General features: G+C 38.4%; 1 protein-coding gene across 49 annotated transcripts in view; it reads right to left on the minus strand.

The window, feature by feature from the left end:
- nfixb (nuclear factor I/Xb) overlaps positions 1–23,035 on the minus strand; it is a 166,236-nt gene that overhangs the window by 21,198 nt on the left and 122,003 nt on the right. For 26 of the 49 annotated variants that reach the window (XM_084403170.1, XM_084403162.1, XM_084403139.1 and 23 more), the window contains 5 exons: positions 12,143–12,205; positions 9,651–9,725; positions 8,991–9,102; positions 7,705–7,832; positions 5,494–5,568 (listed from right to left, as the gene is read on the minus strand). In XM_084403170.1, the coding sequence (XP_084259296.1) occupies positions 5,494–5,568; positions 7,705–7,832; positions 8,991–9,102; positions 9,651–9,725; positions 12,143–12,205 (453 nt within the window). Of the gene's footprint in view, positions 1–5,493; positions 5,569–7,704; positions 7,833–8,125; positions 8,162–8,990; positions 9,103–9,650; positions 9,726–12,142; positions 12,206–23,035 lie in introns of all 49 variants that reach the window. The other 23 variants (XM_084403169.1, XM_084403159.1, XM_084403140.1 and 20 more) reach the window with 1 other exon arrangement.

A 23,035-nucleotide genomic window follows, 5' to 3' on the forward strand; every position in this document is an offset into this window, starting at 1 on the left:
GCAAATACAAACTGTTTACAGACTCGGACATAAAAACACCCTAAACGTCACCTGGGGAACCAAATCAGAGGCTTTCACTTGACTTTTCAGCGCTGAGGGAAAAAGTAAAACACAAGCGGTTCTGTTCCAGTGGCAGGTCCGAACGCTCATGCCAAAAAGAGGAGGACAGGCGGGAAGCGTGATGTGAGAATGATGAGGGAAATGAAAGGAGAAAGTATGCGATGGTTTGGTCTCCTCGTATATAACGTCGTATTAATGTGTCACCCTGATCCTATAAATGTCAGACCGAGGCCGCAGGGCTTCTAGCTTGAGCTGCCCTGAGTTTGGCATAAACGCTCACCCAGTGACCCAGAAACACGGCCAAACATGTCAAGACTCGGGAAGGAGAGGAAAAGGAGTTTACCATCAAATCCTCTGGCTGGTTTTGAGGGAAACAATTATTAGAAGTGGTGATTTAAACACCCAATTTAAGATGTTAAGGAGCCGTTTAAGGAAGCCACAAATCTGCTAATTATGCTAATGCCACATTTGAATGGATCTCTGCCTCCTTGAAATATAGAAAAACAAACAAAAAAAAGTAACTCAGAGACAGACAAATTATATTTTTGCAGCATATCAAATCTATTATCAAAAATACCTACAGTATAGACAAATGAACTGCATATTGCATATAACTGAGGAAAAGAAATTTGGTACAAAATTTCGTAGTGTTTTTTATTGAAAAGGACTGTCGGATTTCATTGGTGGCGTTAAAAGCAACGTTGCCTGCTGAGAACGTTTGTGTTGCACAATCCAACAAAGTGTGACATTTACACAGGATCACTGAGCATTTGTTATGTTTTAAACAAACACTCACAAAACCACAAGATAAATCATTATTATGCTGTCTATCATGAGTTATTGTGGGAGAGCTAAATGAACGAGTCAAGCTGTTTCTTGTCAAGAAGGGGTAACTGTGGAACAAACAGATTTATGTATCTCAGGGAACTCCAGATAAACTCTCTGTTCTACTGAGAATATATATATATATATATATTTATATTGACTTTTTCAGAATAACTATATATTACAAACAAACAAAAATAATCCACATTAATACTATAATAGATAAAGATAAAACTGTCAAAAACATTCATTTCTAATCCCCAATGCAAACAAAAACAATTACATTTTTCTAAAATATACTACTACTATTACAAACAAGATGGAAACTGCAAATTATAGTGCAATATATTAATAGAATAAGATAAGGTCGCGGCAATATCTAAAAACAAGCATCACTGCTGAAAATATCTGCCATCCGAAACACCTTCATAGTTACAGCTGACAGTTTTCTTCCTTTTCCTGCATTCATGCACATTAGCCTGTGTGTGTGTGTGTGTGTGTGTGTGAGTGTGTGGTAAAATGGGTTATGTGTTATTGCTCCGAGTTGTGCCAGCCGCGACACTCAGGCAGACTGGCAGCCAATCAAACGCTCCCGTGACCTTCCAGTCTCGCCACGCTAACAAGCTGGCCACCAAACAAACCTTGACCTGTCAGAAACGCCACATATAACGCCTCCTCAAACACTTGAACAGACACACACATTCACCGTCCAACCATCAGAAAGTCCCACTTCTACAAACACACACAGACTGAATGACACACTTCTACCATGAATTTACAGCAATAATACACACAAGGGTTGAGTGATAGAAAAACAAACAAAAAAATTCACATTTATTTCACACTTGCCAATAAAATAGCAAATTAAATATTTTGAAGCATTTACTTAAAAATGGCATTTAGAAATTATCGCTTATTTTAGTCTATTGATTTTTTTAAATAATTTTACCACAAAACTACCAATTACTTGCAAATTAAATATTTTAAAACATTTAATATAATCATTGTACATTCACTAGAAATTATGGGTTTTTCAGTCAATCAATTTTTACAAATAATTGTATATTCATTTAACACTAAAAAAAGACAAATTATAAATATATATATATATATATATATATATAATTTGTCTTTGACATTAATCTGTTTGCATTTAAATGCATTAAAGCATTTAATAAAAAAAAATTATATATTACCTTTAGAATTTATGACTTTTTCAGTTGATTGATTTTAATAAATTTTACAGCCATTTTACACTCTGAGACAAATTTACTGCCATTTAAATAATTTAAAAGCATTCAATAAAAATATGCTGTATTCAAAACAGAAATTTCCATGACTTCTGCAGTCGGTTGATTTTTCTAAAATATTTTTAGTCATGAAATGAAATATTTCTCTGCATTTAAAAATGTTATAACCACCACAGAAATGTCCAAGTGTTTGCCTAATTCTTCTAGGCCTCACATTTTTCATGAATTTCTAGGTCTCTCATGCCCGTGGGAACCCCTTCACTGTCTGACCTCTCGAAACCGTCACAAACAGATGTTTACAGACAAAGCGCCACAGTCTAACAAGGTGAAAGAGAGTGCGGGAGAATGAAAAATAGGAGGAGATGATATCCGTGTCAGCCCAGGGCATGAGGAAGCGATCCGGCGTGTGAATGGGTTCACAGACGGCTCGTGTACCCCGGGCGACACCAGATTTAATGATAAATGACACCGTCACCTTGCAGAGTTGCCAAAGCCTCATTCAGGTAGTGAATCACCTTTGAAGCGTAGCGCAGTTCACACTCTCACACACTCACACGCGCTCGGAGCGCCACCACCGCCATCATCGGCGTAACAGATGTCTTCTGTAACCCAGCAGCTCCCAACGCTGTCGACACATGGTGGAGCCATCTGGACCAGAGCTCTGGTGTGTGTGTGTGTGTGTTTGTGTGTGTTGTGTATTCCCATGACATCAGGAGCACCTGAGCATGCTGGCTTTTTTTGGTGGGATTTACCCATGTTTCCCTAGATTAGGATCTGTGCGCCTGTGTGTTTATCATGACGTGGGCGGCAGTGAATGTGATTAGATGAAGGAGGACCCTCAGGCCAGAAACATACTCTGTGCAAGTACACAAGTTCCCGTTGTACATACATAGCTCGCATTCTTGCATTACTGTGGCTACTCCTGCGTAATCTGCTTTTGCGTACTCAAAGGGATGATAGGGTTACCTTCAAATGTCTGTGCCATTAAAGTCAATCTGAATCGCCCGGTCTGATGTACGTGAGAGTGAAACAGAATATGCTGCGAGAAAAAAGGTTAAAGCTGGACTTGTTTTGGGGTAATTGACTGGATAGTGAAAAATATGTCTCTGTATGACACAATAATAACATTAATTATAGCCATTCAACATTACAAAGCTATCAATTTTTAAGGGATAGTTCACCCAAAAATGAAATTTCAGTCTTTAATTACTCACCCTCATCTTTCCAAACCCGTAAGACCTTTGTTCGTCATCGGAACACAAATGAAGATATTTTTGATGAAATCTACGTAGTGTAAACACAGAACAGCGCTTCCTGGTTCTACGTCAGAACTCCGGCTCATTATTGGCCAGCTCCTGCATCAACATCACGCACACGTGTCGTGTTCTCACATGACCAGCGTCGGCCAATAGTGACGCGGCGTTCTGACGTAGAACTCGGAAGCGCTGCTCTGTTTACACTACGTCAACAGCGGAGGAGAATGACGTGGAAGAGTAGAGATTGTTGAATAAAGTTGTTATTTTGGGGTTTTGTGCACAAAAAGTTTTCTCATCGCTTTATAACATTAAGGTTGAACCACTGTGGTCACATGGACTATTTTAACGATGTCTTTACTACCTTTCTGGGCCTTGAAATTTGCAATAACGTTGCTGTCTATGTTGAAACCTCTCGGATTTAATCAAGAATATCATAATTTGTGCTCTGAAGATGAATGAAGGTCTTACGGGTTTGGAACGACACGAGGATGAGTCATTTTTGGGTGAACTAACCCTTTAACATTTATGAGGCTTTAAAAAATATAACATTTCATTTATGTGAACTTAAAACAATCCTCATATAAATCCATAATAAATGTTATATTTACAGTTGCCCTTCCTATACCTGTCAATTGAGTAACATTATCAAAAGTTATCAAAACCTTTGTTCTTTGATTAACATTAATGACAGACATCATTAGTGGCTGCTGTCACTAAGCATTTTCTCAAAACTATCTACGTTCATTTAAAGGAACACTCCACCGTTTTTGAAATAGGGCTTATTCACCTTCTTTCCTACATTTAGATAGGTGGGCAAACGCATTTTTGTCTCAGTGCATGCATTGTTTTAGTTTGACAGGGTCGGCGCTAGCTTAGCTTAGCACAATGAATGGAATCCTTTGTTGCCAGCTAGCATGTCCTGAGTAAAAGTGATATAAAAAATAAAAAAAACCCACCTAATTACTACTTGTGGCCTGCGTATTCACAACAAGTACAAATAGCAATGCAGATTAACACTAGGCGATTTCCTATACAGATATTGACTTGGGACTATATTAGGGGGAAGCACAGGCGAAGCACTGCTACTTGGGGCGCAGAGATATCACACCCAAGTAGCAGTGCTTCGCCTGTGCTAATATAGTCCCTAATATATAAGTCAATATCTGCCTAGGAAATCGCCTAGTGTTAATCTGCATCGCTATTTGTACTTGTTGTGAATGCGCAGGCCACAAGAAGTAATTAGGTTTTTTTTTTTTTTTTTTATTATTATATCACTTTTACTCAGGACATGCTAGCTGGCAACAAAGGATTCCATTCATTATGCTAAGCTAAGCTAGCGCCGACCCTGTCAAACTAAAACAATGCACGCACTGAGACAAAAATGCATTTGCCCACCTATCTAAATGTAGGAAAGAAGGTGAATAAGCCCTATTTCAAAAAACGGTGGAGTGTTCCTTTAAGACTTTATTTATTAGTATGGTGTTGTGTTATGAATTGCGTTCTAACAATGTGTGGAACGCAATGATGTGTGAAATCGAGCTCGTGTTCGCATTCACGTACTTGCACAGAGTACGTTTCAGGCCGCACAGCTTTGAGATCTCATAGGCACGTTGAATAAACAGCTGAAATATTGCTTATAGCATGTAAACCCCTTTAAGCACAAAGACTAATTAAAATAAATCTGGCATGGAGAAGAAACAAACAAAAGTGCTAAGTAAATATCTGGAAAGACCCGCTGTTGTATGCAACACAATAGCCACGTTTGTAAGTGTTTTTGTCATGTGAAAATCAGGATTTGGACTTCTGCTTCGGTCCACAGATTTGGACTTCTGCTTCGGTCCACAGGGATCCTATATCAGGATCTAACACAAGCAATGGATGTACAGGGAGACTTCTGATGTACAAAACAAAATGAAAGCACATTCACAGGCCACAAAACACCCGCCACCTCAGATCACCAGGAAAAACAGAAAATCAGAGAGAAGGTGTGTGATGCAGCAGAGAGTTTGAAAGAGAGACAGAGATAACAGACACATTTGAAAACACTTGTGTGCGTGGTATATACATCAATCATATATAATATGAGGGTAATGTGGTCTAACCATGGTAAGGAAACTGCACGCCATCGGATTCGTGTTTTATCTTCCTCTCCTGCATACTGGCCAAATGGTGTTGCACTGAAAAACCCAAACAAGGGAAAAAGAATAGAGTTAACAATGAATGAGAGAGGGAGAGATTGAGATCATATGGACAGATGGAGAGAATTTGGGACCGATGTTGAATCATCATCAATACATAAGCACTATACACATCATATGCATGAGGTCAAAGACAGTATTGCACACTATCTCCCAGAGTCAACCCATTCTGAGTGCACTTAAACAACAGAAGTGAAAGCCACAGGCATCCCACAAACCGTCCAATCAGCAGCAGCAAAAATTTAAGGACATTAAACGAGCATTGGCTGCATCACAGCTCACATAATTTCCATGTTAAATAGTATGCAAGATAAAATGCATACGTATGTGGAAGCTTTCTCAGCTAATTCTGCCTAATACAAGAATGCGAAATGGGGTGCAGCCAATGTATTTTGAACATTAAATCTAACATGGCAGAGTTTTGAGTTTGTGGCGTGAGCAAAGCAACATTTGTGACGATTTATTGCTTTGATGTATTGAGGGAATGGTGCATGTTTTATGGTCTGGTGTGAGGATACAGGTAAAAGACCTACACGTCACAACAGCACTGCTCAATCTATAATGACTTTAAAGTTCAAATAATTTCATCCCCACACTCTGCCTGTGCAACACAACAACAAAACTGCCTTTTCAAACTTACAAAAGAATTATACCATGGTATCCACAGTTTCCACAAAAATGACTACAGTTATGTGGTAATTTTAAATTAGCCATCACTGAAAAAAAAAAAGAGTTCTTGCACTGCTTGAATGAAATCCAAATCCCATGGTATTTTGCCAGACACTGTGGTTACCATGGTAAATATTTCGAATAGATAGTCAATGCTTGAAAAACACAAGAAATTGATACAGAAAATTTTAATTTAATGTCTTAATAAAATGCAACATTATAAAGGTGAAACTTGGGAAACAAAAATAATCAAAAAGTATGTTTTGATAGGGTAAAACGGTATCATTTATATGGTAAAATGTGTTTTGAGTTAATTCCCCTTTTAAATGTCATAACTATGACTAACAAGCTACACAAGAAATTAAGAACATTTCTAATTGAACTTGTATTTTTTTCTTACAGTCACTAATGGTTTTAGTGTCAATAAGGACATTTTACATATACAAATTTTCTTTTCAGCCCTAATTCTGTGAGATCATTACATGCACACATGAATTATCATTTAGAGGGTGATTGTAAGTGCTTTTAAGACTTGTTAAGCTGAGCACCAAACAAAACAGATTCACTAACAGATCAATCCAGTCGCATGAATAGCAGCTTTTCCACCGTCAGGCCAGTTCCAGTTATACACTCACTTGAGCTTGGTTCGGCACGGCACGATTACAAACCGAGCTGGTAAATGAGTGTAGTGACGGTGACTCAGGATTGGTCACTCGTCTGTTGCCTGGCTGCCAGTTTCTCTTTAGCGGGCCAAGCTCGATATGTGAGTGAAATATCTAAACATCCTCCATAACGCGGTCACTATTTACATATCAGATCTCCTGTAAACTCTTGCAACAACTTATGCATTTGTATTTCATTCAAAAGAGGTCCATTATCAGCCTTAGAGTGGAAAATGAAACCACATCTGTACCAAGTGGTCCGGATCGGCACGGAATGGAGCGGTTAAGCAATGAGAACCGTTTGGCCTGGCGGTGGAAAAGCGGCTAATGTTGCATTTTTGTCCCAATCTTTTTTATTCTTGTGGTCTATAGAAGTATAGGAAGATGCTAGGCAGGCACAGAGAAAAAAGAGAGAGAGAGAGATTAATGGGTTAATGGATAAAAGGAAAAGTCTGGCTCCTCACACAGCCCTCGTGTCCACTTATTCAGTGAATGCACTGATCAAAAATGAGTCCAATTGGATCCGATCGTAGAGCTTTGTCAGACTAGACGGCTTTTCATTTGACAAGAACAAGAAATAAGCCTTCAATGGACAATTGTCCAGCTCGTTCAATACTGAACGCCGGTCCCTCACAGCCTAGCCTTCGTTCACGCCAACATCATTTCGGTGTCTACGCTGACCATGTAGACTTTCATTGGCACAGCACCAAATATAAAGAAATGTATAGGTTTTAAAGGTGGAGCGTGTGAAGAGCCAGAGGGTTTCTGGGTAAAGTGACTGTACCTGCATCAACATCATTGGGCCAGCCGCTGGGCTGGGACGCTCCCGGGGCAGGAGAACGTCCCGAATAGAAGACTTCGTCCACCGGGCTCTCCATCTCACTGTCATCAATGGATTTACGCTTGTTGGAGCTGAAAGAGAAAAGAAAGAAAGATTTTATTTAACGCAAGCTTGCATGCTGTGTAACATCTGAAAATGCCATATCATTTGGTTTAATATCATTTGCATTTCTTTTCTTTTCTTGACTGGTTTTAAAAAATGGGAATGTTTTAATTACAAATAATTTTACAACTGAAAAATATCTCCATTTAAACATTACAGCCCACCCAAAATCATCAGCAACGTAAGATCACTTAGCAGAATGAGACATTAGATGAGCAAAGACAGTGTAGAGTTAGACAGCAGAGATGGAAGTGTGGAGTACCTCCGCGGGAGACTGGCATACAACTCCATCTCAGTCCTGCAGCGTTTGAAACATGACGACAAGACGAGAGAGAAGGGACAGGAGAAGAGAAAGGTAAAGAGACAACAATGACAGCATTCGAGCAGACAGCAGAGCAGCAGAGAAAAGAGACAGAAATATATATATATGGACAAAGAGGAAAGCAAGAACGTGTGAGTGCTGCCAACATGCATTAAAGCTACTAAATCAGAGACGGATCGACTTGTAAAGCTGTTTTAAAGCATGCAACAGTTTATTAGTATAGAGACAGAAATGAACCAGGGTTTGAGGCAAAAATGCCACCAAAATTCTAAATTTTGCTCTATAATTCTGCAGTTTTTTTATGCATAACATCCGATGTTATGGACATTTTTTATTCTAGCCCTCTAGTTAATTTGAAATATTTATAAGGTGAAAAAAACATCTTTTATTGAAAGTAAAAAAAAAAAGAACTTCAGGGAACAAATATTGTTGTAAGAATAGTAGGGGGTCCATGGAAAAAATTATAATATTAATAATTAAATTAATTCTTAAATAAATAAAATAAATATGTTAAAATTTAAAGAAATTTATATTACTGTTTCATTTTATCTTTCTAAAGATTGATCAGAAATCATGACTTTTTTTTTTAATACATAATGATAAAATAAATGTATACATTAAAACACATTAAACATTTTAACTTTTAAATTTTAGCATGGTGGTCTCTTGCATGGAACCCCCTTTTATTTGGTAATTGGCACCCAAAAATGTATAACATCTGGCATAGGAAAATGTGTGTGTGTGTGTGTGTGTGTGTGTGTGTGTGTGTGTGTGTGTGTGTGTGTGTATATGTGTGCGCGCGCACCTGGTGGATGGCGTGGACGTAATGGAGCGGCGACCCAGGTTGATGTTGTAGTATCCAGGACTGTCAAGGTCGGCCAGAGAGAAGTTGGGTCCGGATGCTGTGGCAACTGGTGCTGAATTAGATGCAGACAGAGAGAAGTCAGATAAATCAATCCCATCATCCATCGCTGTTCTCATGACATGCTTCTCCAGTGACGCGAGTCTATAAAAACCTTGTCAGTGAAGACATTAACAATGTTACAAAATATTTCTATTTCTATTGCTGTTCTTTTGAACTTTCTATTCATCAAAGAATCATAAAAAAAATTAAAAAAATTCAGTGTGTCCATAAAAATATTAAGCAGCAAAACTGTTTTCCACATTGATAATAATAAGAAATCTTTCTTGATCATCAAATCATCATATTAGAATGATTTCTGAAGGATCATGTGACACTGAAGACTGGAGCAATGATGCTGACAATTCAGCTTTGATCTCAGTAAAATTACATTTTACAATAAACTAACACAGAACCCTACTTCAAAAAAAGATCTAACTTTTTTAGTATGTTACAGATGAATGTTTTTTGTGTGATTTTAAGTATTTACAATAATAACAATTTTTTTTTTGATATTTAAGAGCGATGGCTGCTGATCAGAAAGCTGCTGCTCATGTGACTTACTCTGTGACACACGGACCAGTTCCGCCACGTTCCACACGCCTGACGTCACGAAGCAGTCCTGGAAACTCAAGTGCCCTGAAGAAAGAGAGGGAGAGAGAGAGAGAGACCAGAAATGAAAACACACTACAGCAACAAATATGGGAAAAACCCATATTTACTCATCTGCACCTGTCAAACACACGCACACACAAAATAAACACGGCTCAATTGTCATAAAAAGGCCGAGAGCATATAATTACAGTCATCGGCTGGCACATGTTCTCCATCTCGAAGGAATAACAGGCTACCCTGTACTTATGGTTAAACTCCAACCCAGCGCTCCAATCTCCACTAAAGCTTAATGAGGACACTAAAAATGCTTTATGTCACACTCAAGAGTGTGTTTTCAGCTGTAGTGTGTGTGTGTGTGTGTGAGACGCTGCATACAAATATACAAACGTATTTGCTTTTGCTGTGCATATGGGATTTCAATATGTACTTTTGTGTGTGTGGGCAAAACGGGTGAATGAGCCATGCTTCCACACCCATCTGTAGTGCTGGCTGAGGTCAGCGCGTGTGTGTGTGTGTGTGTGCCGGTTAACCACAGCGAGGCCAGCACATGAGCTCAGTGTCGCCTGCGCCACAGCCATGTGGTTCCCATCAGCCAATCACGGAGTGATTTATAAGCGTTTCACCATTCTCCGTCACAGTCGACATAGCAACACTGTACTATAATAAACTCCGATGGAAATCGTTTCAGCGCACTCTCGCGGCGAGCGAAAGACATGGTGTGCATGTGACTTTACTAACGTAAATAAACCGCCGTACAGTATCAATCTGTGGAGAGCGGCTCACCCACAGATCCATCTGTTGACTGGCTGGAGTGGAATATGGTGGCTGACATGATGATTAGCGCAGGGATTTCATCATGCCGATTCAACCACTGCTAACCAGAGCTTGTCATTTATCAGATTAACTAATCAGACGACATCAGATGAGAGTTTAGAAGATTGCTTTCTAAACAATCAGGTTTTTTCGATTTATTTTTATTTTGTGCAGAATATTATGTTCAGCAAAGAAAGAACCTTCTAGAAGAACCATTTTTTGGGGGGTGAATGAATAAGGGGTTAATATGGCGCTGTCATAGAAGAACCATACAGTGAACGGTCTGTAAAAGAACCATTTTTTAGTGTATAGAACATTTAAAAAATCTAAAGAACTACAAATAACTATAAAATAAGTTTTTTTTTTTTAATCTGCATTATGGTTCCACATAGAACCTAATAGAACCAGGCTATTTCCTTTTCAGAAAGAACCTTTGTCAGTCAATTAGGTTCTACGTGGAACCATACTGTCAATAAAGAACCTATATTTTTTCAGAGTTGATTTGACTTGAGTTAATTTCATAGTTCTTGATGTTTCATTATAGGTTCTTCAGATTAGTGTTTATAGTTCCAGGAACTTTAAGGCCCAAGTATCTAGATGATTTTCTAAAGAACTAGAGAATTAAAAGTTATTTGTGGAGTTTTTAAAGGAATAGCACATCTAAAATTAAAATTAAAATAAAATCCAGCAGTATTTAATCGCCTTTTATGTCAGTTTAAAACTTTCTATCTTCTATGGAAAACAAAGTTGAGCAAAAAGATGAACATTAGCAGAACGTTGACACTAATTTTATGAAAGTGGGCAATGAGACCCCTTCTTCCTAACATCTCCTTTTGTGTTCCACAGAAGAAAGTCATGAGTTTGGAAAGACATGAGAACTCCTAAAACTAAAGGTTCTTTATTTCCATTAAAGAAGAACCTTTCCATTGGAGAAAAGATTCTTTGCAATGGAAATGATTCTTTAGATTATTAAAATCACTACAAAAATGCACTGTAAAAAAAATCTGAGGTTGAGAAAACTCAAACTTGAGGACTTACTCAACTTATGGGAAATGTGTTGTTTTTTATCAACTTTAATTAAAGCTAGTCTGCTATTTCAACCAACATAATATAGTAAGTTCAACAGACTAATGTTTTTTACTTGTGAATCCAAGTTCAATAAGCTTTTTAAGCAAAGCAGAACTTTCTTAGTTTGTCTAATTTGTGTTTCACTTTGTGTTTTAGCAAACTGACAAGGTTATACAGAGTTACTTCTATACAACAAACACTACAACAGGAGAAAAAAACAAACTAATTCCGAAGAACAAATATTTGCCATCATATAGTTCAATCAACCTATAAAATAGATTTGTCTGACTAAATGGAATTTGCATTTTTCTTCAGTGTGGTTCTTTTAAGAGTGTTTCACTTAAGGGTTCTAGGGGGAACCAAGAACCCCTTTTTGGTTCTTCCAGGCACCTTTAAGTGAAGTTTTAATTAAATGCAGACTTTAATTTCTGTGTCGTCTGGTATTAGACGGTAAAATCCTTTAGTAACTACTTTAATAACCTTTAGGAGATGTAGATGTTAGAGTCTGTGTGTGTGTGCGTGTGTGTGTGTGTGTACGATTTTCGTCGTGCTTGACACACCATTGGGCGGAGGCTTGATGTCTGCTTCTCCTTGTTGGTTGGAGTTATCCGATTGTCCAGATTCTGCAAAGCCGACAGAAAGAGAAAGAGAGAGAGAGAGAGAGAGAGAGAGAGAGAAAGGAAGGAGGGAAGAAAGAGAGCCGATTAAACATGGGACGTCTGGGTTCAGTCCAAAGGTGCCAGAATCAATTAGCAGATGTAGAACATTCAGAATATTCTCTGCCAGCACACATTCAATGTAGCGCTGAGGCGACGCAGCTGGAAATGAGACATGCAAAATGTGCTCCGGTTCTGGATCATTTACATGATATTCAGGAAAGTTTTGGACCTTTATACATGAAATCTGATGTTCTGTCTTGTTAGTTGGAATTTGACTTGTCATACACTATCGTTCAAAAGTTTGTGGTCGGTGAGAATTTTTGATGTTTCTGAAAGTCGTCTTTTATGTTCACCAAGGCTGCATTTATTTGATCAATAATACAGCAAAACTGTAATACTGCGGAATATTATAACAATTCAAAATAATTGTTTTCTATGTTAATATATTGTAAAATGTAATTTATTCCTGTGATCAAAGCTGAATTTTCTGCACCATTACTCCAGTCTTCAGTGTCACATGATCCTCCAGAAATCATTCTAATATGATGATTTGATGATCAATAAACATTTCTTATTATTATCAATGTCGAAACCAGTTGTGCTGCTTAATATTTTTTTGAAACTGTAATGCATTTTTTTTGTTTTTTTTTTCAGGATTCTTTGCTGCATAGAAAGTTCAAAAGAACAGCATTTACTTGAAATATAAATCTTTTTTAACATTATAAATGCCTTTACTGACACGTATGATCAATTTAATGTGTCCCATTTCTTTAATTTAAAAAAAATATATTTTTTTAAAACAGCAAACTTTTGAACAGTAATGTAGGTTTGTCACATTACAATTACTATTGCTGATGCTTTGGATTGGTTAGTAAACAAACCTGTAAAGTACTAAACGCCTGCACTACAGACTTAAATAATACCTCAAATTACATTGCTTTCAGAATCAAATTCTGCCTAGGTCAATAAATAATATAATAAAATAAATTATATTCTATTATTTTAATATAATAATATCAAAATGAAGTCATAAAACCACAAAACAGTCTTTCGACCATGAAACAAGATCTTTAGCCCGGCAACACAGACCCCAGGTGTGTTAAAAAAAACACTTCAGGACTTGGTCAGCCGGGTCTACAGTTGTTGTTTTTTTGTCTTCTAGCGAGTAAAAACACAGCGATACACACTTTAGGCTAGTCCATTTTAGGCTTGAAGTTGCGCTGCTAATCTGAAATATAAATCTGCAAAATACACATCCGAGAGCAGCCTGGTGAAACCCAACTCTGCCGTATAGCTCATAAGATGTAGACAAAGGCTGGTGTGCAGCCATCGGGTTGTTTTGACAATGTCTCCGTAGGCTTTTTATCTTAGAAAGTATAGTGATCTTGGAGAGAGACCAGACCCCTGCGGCTGTTTGAGTTGGCCAAGACTCACTAACCCCTTTTTTCTATATGCACCGTGGTTTTGACTAACTATAGACCCTCAGAAGGATGTCACTTGGTTACTTTGGCCTTTCCATGTCTCTGCTGAGCATTGATACATATGTCACCTCTTCAGCCAATCATACTTATGTTATTTAAGTGTTTTTAGCATGTTTGCTAGTTGCTAGGGGGGTTCTGGGTGCGCGCTTACTAGCCCATATTCTGGTCTCAATATATGGCTTGAATTTGTTCAAAGTATGAGAAATAGCAGTAGTGGTGTTTAGCCTTAGCATGCACCACTAATTACGTGCATCAACAGAATGTGGTTTAAAAAAACAACACTATACGTTTCGAAGGAAAAAACAAACGCGTCAGCCCCCTCTTTCCTTCTTTTCTCTCTATCGCACCCCTTCGCTTGCTGCTGTTGTTGTATGGAATCCTGGCAGCCATCTTAGCGCTTGGCAGCCATCTTAGCATTGGCGGTACCAGAGCATTCCAGCTAGCTTACAAAAGCACCCACACACAGACACACACTCCTCTCACAGAGAGAAAAACTCTCATCCAACACACTATACGCTAAAAGGCTCGCAAATGAAGGTTATTTTCAGCTACTTGTGCTAAATGCTAATTGACGGGGGAAAATATCGCTTTTTGTTCGCAGATGCTGATACTGTGAGCTGATACCGTGAGCTGACACGTCAGTGAAGGTGCTTTAGCAGACCCAATTGGATGTAAAGCCCTTTAATTTACTCATCCAATCTCATTTTAAATGTTATATATTATAAAAATGCTTACAAAAACTACTTTAGTGGTAGCATGATGTACAGTAGTTCAGTCCCCGTCTTTCACCTGAGTCCCCCTAAAAAAACATAATTCCTATAAATCTGTAAAAAAAAAAAAAAAAAAAAAAGTTTTGTATTACTATTATAGTTTTTATTCTTTTTTTTTTTTTTTTTTACATTTTCCAAAAAAAACCAAAAAAAAAATCGAAATGAGAAATGTTGCCTTGCCGACTAGTAGAAATAAAATATGCAAGTATCTTAATATTTAATTTAAGTGCTATATAAGTGCTGTAATCTGGCAGCCAAGTGCAGGCCGGTAATGATCACATTTCACTGCATTCTATAATGTAAATTGGATTCTAATCAGAATCATTGGCTGTGTCTGAAAAAGGGCACTATTTGAGGGGACAGACATTTGTAGTGGTGTTCCCGAAAAAATAGTGGACCTTATCGAGTGCACTTAGTCTATCCCACAACTGATGTACACTCAACGCTAGAGAATACCCATAATGCACTGTTTGAAACAGTTTGAGGGTCGTGCCGAATGACTTCCCACATCTGACCAGATGACACAGTCTCTGAATTCACTCGCTCGTTTTCATTCACTCTTTCAAATGGACCATATTAGTGGAGTAATGTAGGGAATAGTGAATGAGGGTATAGAGGGCAATTTTGAACACAGAACTAAATACCAAAACAAAATAATGGCTACCAATGGATTGTGTGAATTCAGAACAGCTATATTCCGAATTGATTGGCGCCCTCTGGTGGTGTGGAAGTATGAGCGCAGCTTAAGGAGACGTCTCGGATGACCTCCAATCCAATTACATGGCACATTAGTGAAGCTCACTATGCAGAACTGGACGCCAGTGAATGAGAGAGGCCGCGCTATTGGGCACAGACAAAGCGTGGATGAGCAGGGGGCCAGATCATCAAAACTCAAACACACAAAGGAGAGACTGTCCATTATTAGAGCACAGACTCCAGCCTATGGAGTCCAATCAACACTGTTATCAGCATGCAACCACACACACACACAGACACACACACATGCTACTGCATCCAACAATGTTCATGCTAATCCTTATCTTCCCAGCACACACAGTCAAAGGACCCCTGAACACACCATGCCAAAGATACTGCGCGACACATACACACACAGTGGCAATGGGGTTTTAACATTACAAAAGTGTCTTTACAATGAAAAAGCACTTCTTCAGTAAGTTTAAAATTGAAAACGATTGTTTGACAGGGTATTTAAAACTATTACCATCCCTAAACAGCAAGTGCTGATCATTCACACACCCATTTCTTACAAGATGATGTCTAATTGATTCATTTAGCATGCACATATTCATAAATGACTGCGCTTGTGAGAGCAAGACATATTTGTTATTATATTCACCATTTTGGTTTGTTCTGCCTTTTGTAGAGGTAAACTTAATGGGTTTGACCTATAGGATCTTCAAAATGTTTTCGCAAAGGCATCACTTTGTTTCTCCAAGTTTGTGCTAGTGAACTAAACAAACCCCTAACCCTGAACATTCAACTTTGACACATAACTCAACCTGTGCCACCTGTAATGTTACTTTAACCACTTAATAATCACGCAAAACACCAAAGCATCTACATGGCATCCTAACTAGCGCTTCCCAACTAAACACACTCGTTTATTGAATATTACTTCAAATACTACCACAAATGGTTCAACAATTTGTTTCAGTATGAGGGTTTTATAGTTCAATTTAACTCCTAGCAACAACTCTAAAACTATCTACAACATAAAAAAAACATCTAAACTGAACTCATCTGAACTGATTACATTTCGATGAAAGATTACTAAAATATATATAACTTATAATCTGACCCCAAACTTTTGAACACAAAAAGTATGTGCACAAAAAGCCAACAAAAAGTACAAAAGCACAAAAAGTAAAATAAGAAAGTAAAAGGGTCAACTTTGACTTGACTTTAAGTGGAATTGGTCCAAATTTATCTTTACCCTAAAGAGAAAACATTACCTCTCTCTCTTTCTCAGTGTGTGTGTGTGTGTTTTAGTTGGAGAGACATGTTAAGATCCCCTGGATTCAAACGTCAAGGCTTTTGATGACAAATACGTGGAAAATGTATACCGCATGAAAATGTGCAATGCATTTCCCTGAAAAAAACAAAAACCCAATGCACACGCCTCCACACCCTAGGTACACACACACACACAACGGTGCAGAATGAAGAGGCAGCACAGCTTTTCCAATTGGGTTTTGCTTAAGAGGTTTATCGGTATGTTGCTAAACATTCTGACCTTTTTTTTTAATCCGTAATGCGCTTAAAATGTTCCAAACCCTCCTAATCCCCACGGCGATCCCACACAGATGTTCTCTGAGCTCTTTTATTGGACTTTATTTGAGTATTTGCCCCCCTCCACCGGCACTTATTTATTCATTTCCTATCTTATGAAAGCACACTCCATCCTGTGCCCGCGCCCCCTCAGCCCTGCGTTTCCCAGCAGCCCCTGCAGCGAATGAAATCAGGCAGCTTGTGCTTTTAAAGGGGGTCTATACCTGCTCCGGACCCCCCCGGCCCTGTGCATGCTTCTAGATTAATATGTATGTGAACGCTCACGGGGAGCGGATATGAAATGGGAACGTGTAAAAGTGGCAGGTGTGTTTGGAGTTTGCATGTAAGTGTGTGTGCGAGCATGTATGCGCGTGCATATGCACACGGGTATTACGGTGAAAAACTGGGCATGGATTTGTGTTTCCTCTGGCACACATGTCTGTGAGCACGTATGTGCATTTGTATGCGCTTGGGTGAGTGTGTGAATGTTGTCGATGCAATCGCTGGCCACACATACAGTGCATATTGAGCATCGTTTGCATGATGGCTGTACATGTCTGTGTTAGAAGATCATTTAAAGGGATAGTTCACTCAAAACTGAAAATTTGGTCACTGTTTACTCGCCCTCATGTGATTCCAAACACATTTAACTTTCTTTCGTGGACCTTAAAAGGAGATGTTTGGTAGAGCGTTCACGCTGCACTTTTCCACACACTGAAAGTAAATGTGGTAAGATGCCATTAAAAGGCTTTTACTCTACAGTATATGAAGTCTTTTGAAACCTCATTTTTGACATACAGTATGAGCCATATGAACTCCTTTTATGGTGCTTTAATGTATAGTGCTTTTGGTCACCATCCAATTCTACTGAAAAAAAAAACTAAGAAAAAAAAAAAAAACACTGACTTCATGCTTTCCATATTTCTTAAGTTTCTTTTTTTATTACAGCTTAAGAAAATGCTCTTCCCCAATCATTTTCATCTTAATTTTAGTTTTAGTATATAAAGAAGAAAAAAACTTCCTCAGTGTTGCATATTAAAAAATTAAAAGCTCTATTATTTTAGTATTATTTGTATGTTATTGCTATATTACTATATTGAATTACCTTTTATTTTTTATTTTTATTTTTATTTATTATTATTATGACTAGAAGATTATTTATATAAGCCAAGTATTTTCCAAATATTATAAGTTATTAGTATACGGTGCACCAATTTAAACTAGTATAAAATGTTTATTTATTCATACATGAAAATATTTATTTTCATTTTAGTTTTAGTAATATTAGTTTTGATTTCTTTTTATATTCCCATTCAGCCTTAAATAATTTTTTATTTCAGTTTTTCGTTTTAGCATAGTACTTCAACTTATTTTATTTCACTTAGTTGCAATGCAACATTTCTCATTTTCATTTAAATGTTTCAGCTAATATTTATACTATAATATATTTCAGCTTTATTTCAATTAATTATTATTATTTATTTATTTTAGTTTTAGTTGTATTTAGCAACAACAAGACTGGTTTGAAACATCATAAGGGTAAGTGAATGACGACAGTGTTTTCATTTTCGGGTGAGCTGTTCCTTTAAGGCCCTTGCGCACGTTCTGTTTACGGACACACAAATGTAGATTCTCTACGTTTCTGTTTACGCATGTGTGTGTGTGTGTTTGTCTGGTCTGGGTCATGCCAAAGAGGAGCAGGTGTGTAGGGATCTGCCCTGCATCGCCCGCTGCCCATCTGTGTGCCCGTCTGTGCCCGCTCCGTGCCAACTACACACCCGGCGCACAGAAAGACGGTGAGAACCAGAGCGGGGAGGGGGAATAGAGACGTTCACAACAGCAGCTTTAACGCAAAAGAAGCGTGGACACGCGGTATGGCTGAGAACTGAAAAACTGGAAATGGGAAAAAAAAAAGGAGAAAAAAGAGAGAGAAAAACAGAGCGAGAGAAAGTTGGCGTGCCGCCCATCTCTTTCATGTTCTGTCCTCTTCTCGTCTGATTAGAGAGATGTAACCAAGCAGCTGGCACAGATAGACACAGTCTGCCGCTCTCAGAGGATAACGGCCAACATCTAATCTATACATTTACTATGTACACACATCAAAGACACACACACACACACACACACCTTATCGTAATCTAATCCATTTACTACCCATGCAGAACTGAGCCTAAAGGAGAGCGATAACACACACACACACACACACACACACACACACACGGACGCATCTCTCCGTGGGTGTTTTGCACGCTGTGATTTCAGTGCCGTCGCCCCAATTTAGCATTTAAAACTTCCATCTGTATTTACATCGATGCAAACAGTGCCACTTATAAATGCAGCACACAACAGCGTGTGCGAATGCAACGTCTGGCGTGCAAATAGTATCACAGTGGTGATTGTGATGAAATCTGAGTGTGGAGGGGGTGCAGTAACTCTCAGCGGCCACCAGGGAGCGAAGGACACAGGAAAAAAGGGTTTGCTGACCTCAGGAAGGTAAACGCTGGCCTGAAATAAACGGACTTTTATTTAGAGTAAAACATGTGGTCACACTGAAACGACCTTGCCGGTGAGCTATAGGGAAAAAGATGACGTGCTACACCTCAGAGAGAATTTAAACAACTTTCTATAATGTTTGCTTTCTTTTGAACTCCAAAGATACACTACAGTTGGGTCCGGGTCGGTAACACTTTTTTGAGAGAATTCTCTTATGCTCACCAAGGGTGCATTTATTTGATCAAAATACAGTAAAAACAGTGAAATTGTGCAATATTATTACAATTTAAAATACCTGTTTTCTATGTTAATATATTGTAAAATGTAATTTATTCCTGTGATCAAAGCTGTATTTTCATCATTACTCCAGTCCTTCAGTGTCACATGATCCTTCAGAAATCATTCTGATATGATGATTTGATGCTCAAGAAACATTTATGATTATTATCAATGTGCTGCAACAATATTATTGTGTAAACCATGATATATTTTTCTTCCAGAATTATCATCAATTATCATTAATGGAAAGAACATCATTTATTTGAAATGGAAATCTTATTTTATACATAAAAATGTCTTTACTGGCACTTGATCACTTTAATGTGTCCTTCCTAAATAAAAAAGTTTAAAAAAAAAAAAAAACACTTTTAAATGGTACCATGCAGTATGTATTATTCTTTAATGCAGGCTTTAATATTCATATAGCAGATTATTTCTAAACAAATCTTTTTGAAGAAAATGTGACACTGTTAAATGGTCAAATGGCTTTTTTTATAATCTGAAAATATCACATCCGATTGTTTAAAAAAAAACAGCACACCTGTACTCAACAAACACATGACTTGAGATTTAATTCACATCTGTTATGCTATGAATTATGCATGAAAGTTGTATACTTAGCGTTAGGGTTTTTTTTTTCAGATCACTAAACACCAAGTATGAACCTGAAGTATAGTGATTCTTGCCTTAGCAGCACACACCACTAATAAATGATAACTTTCTAAGTATGTCTGTGCTGTTTGGAAGACTGTTTTCATGTGAGAGATTCATAATCACAGAAAAAACGGTTTCAGAAACTACAAATCAGGCGCAACGTGAAATAATGGGGTTCTGGGATGATTGTTTACAGGCTGAAGTATGTGAAGTATGCTAACAAGTCAGCTTGTATATCAGAGTATAAAAGATATGAGGATGATATGAGCGTGTGTGCGTGGATCATGTGAGGCCAGTTTCGCCAAAAAGAGAGATTGAAACCGAGAGAGGGAGAGACAGACAGGGAGAGAGACGTGGCTGAGCTGTGGGAACGTCGGACCTTGCCAAGAAAGTGGAGCGGAGGGAGTGTAGAAGGAAGAGCGAAAGAGAGACGTGTTGGCTGAGATCAGAGAGAGTTGGTCTGTTCTTGTATGATGGAGTGAACGCAACAGAGCGAGAGCGGGGCTACGACCACAATATAACACACGCCATCACACCCTGACCTTATGCGTGCGTGTCTTCAATTCTTTCTCTATGGCTCACGCAGGGGATTGTGGGATTGAAAGCAGAGTGAAGCAAGCAGCGAGAGCATCCAAAATCTTAGTCAAAAAGAGCAAACACTGAGGTGTAGGCAAAGACGTTGTCATATATACTATATATATTATATATAATGTGTGTGTGCATAACAAATATAATATTATTAGGGCTGTCGATTTAACATGTTAATTTAAAGGGATACTTCACCTCTGGGAAGATGAATGTGTATTTAAAATAGGTCATTTAAGTAGAAGAAATGTGAAGAAATTTTTGAATTTGGAGCTTTCTAGACTGAGAAAAGCCAGAAAAAGTATTTTTGGCTTATGTGGATGAAAGACAACAACTCCCAGAATGCACTTGCTTCGCTGCCTTAGGAGGCCACGCCTACCGGTAAGAGTGCGCAGATGAAAACAACAAAGCTAGCCTACGTGATGAGTTTGCGAGGGATTTAGACTAGAGATCGTCCAAAATGTCCGGGATTCGGCTTTTGCGTTCTACAGTCGCCATTCATCATGTTTACTGTGGCGAGTAGGACGAGGCTGACGGCCGCGGGAGAACAGCGCGAGGCCGGTGGCATGATTACTGAGACACGCCGGGTCTCCCATCTCTCACGGAGGAGCGGGAATTTTTCTTAGCAATGGTAAAACGCACATCAACCGATCACTTGTTTAGCGTTCATGTAAACACTACATTCAAATTCACCAATCGGAATGAATTCAGTTAGATTGAAAGGTGTGCAAGTAAACACTGATTGGCGACCGCAGAAAGCAAAAGCTGAATCCCGGACATTTTGAACGATCTCGCCCGCCGGACAAGTCTGGGAAAAGGAGGATGGTTACTTTCTCCTACTATTCAGCTTTCTCCACAGAACAAGAGCCTGCTAGCTTAGCTTCCAAAGAAAGACAGCTGACACTGTGTACATTCTGTGAGTGAGATCCCACCCTGTATGGGCGGGCTGAAAACATGCGGAACAACGCCATCTACTGGCTGTAGTCTTTAGCCTCTGGCCAGAAAATCCTCCGATGACGCAAAATGACGATTTTTGCGTCATCGGAGGATTTTTTCCAGACAAAAAATACATAAATCTCTTGTCTCAGGGGGATATGAGGGTGGAAAGCACGGTAATTCGAAAATACTACAGGTTTTCTACTAATACAAAGCTTAATGCTAAATCCTGAAGTAACCCTTTAAGTAATGGGAAAAAACTATGAATAACGAATTTGATGATGAACATGAAGCGGGGCAACAGCTCATTGCGTGATGAAGCCTATAGAACGGGCCAAGTTTAAGATCTCAGGGCAAAAATGCCCCAGTATTAGTTTTTGTCTCATTTATATCATGATCAGGGCTGGGACAATAAATCGCTGCATCACGATTCAAGGATCGATTCCAATATTTTCCGAATGCGTCGCCATTTTCTCTTGAATCGACTCCGGCGCTGTAGGCTAGCTATTAACCGGACGCTCAAATGCTCGTGAAGAGGAGCGCTTGTGCGTTCGTCTGAGTCTGAGAATGCTTTTATGACGCGAGATTAATGTAAACAGCCCACTGCAAAAACCCTTGTAATTCGCTTCAACCTTTTTGAACTTCATGAATGATTATTTTATAGAAGGTTCTAGTGGTGTGTGTGTGTGTAAGGCATGGAAGCAAGCAGAGTACGGCTGTTTCTAAAGCACACAGCGCCATCTGCTGTTATAAACTAAGCTCAGAATCAAATCGAGAGAGAATCATTTCTCGATTCATGATGCATCGATTTATTGTCCCAGCCCTAATCATGATGTAGCAATATCACACGAGTGATGTTTTTGTCCCGAATAGCAAGAGTGCAAATGTGATACTGATATAAGAAGTGTTATATTTTAGACATAATATTGTCTGTTTTTGCTCAATTTTGCCAACAAAAATATAAAGCCAAAGAACTGTTGTGCGTCTCTGATCAACACACAGCGGTGTTTAGTTTCTGAATGAATCCACGTTTTGAGTGAATCAAGCAATGATTCAATGGCTCATTCCTAATGAGGGCCATTTACTTCATTTCTGACTGAATCAGCCGTTTGAACGAATCGAATGAATGATTCAACGACTTGCTCATTGAGACATTTACCGCCACCTACTGGCAGGTTTAGTTTCATATTTAGAGTATCAATTCATTAAAAAAATTAATTTCATATTTCCATATGAATAAACAGCCTATTAAAAATTATAGTTCACCAAAAAATTTAAATTCTGTCATCATTTACTCACTCCTATGG

Source organism: Rutilus rutilus (assembly GCF_951802725.1).
Source record: "Rutilus rutilus genome assembly, chromosome: 1".
NCBI lineage: Eukaryota > Metazoa > Chordata > Actinopteri > Cypriniformes > Leuciscidae > Rutilus > Rutilus rutilus.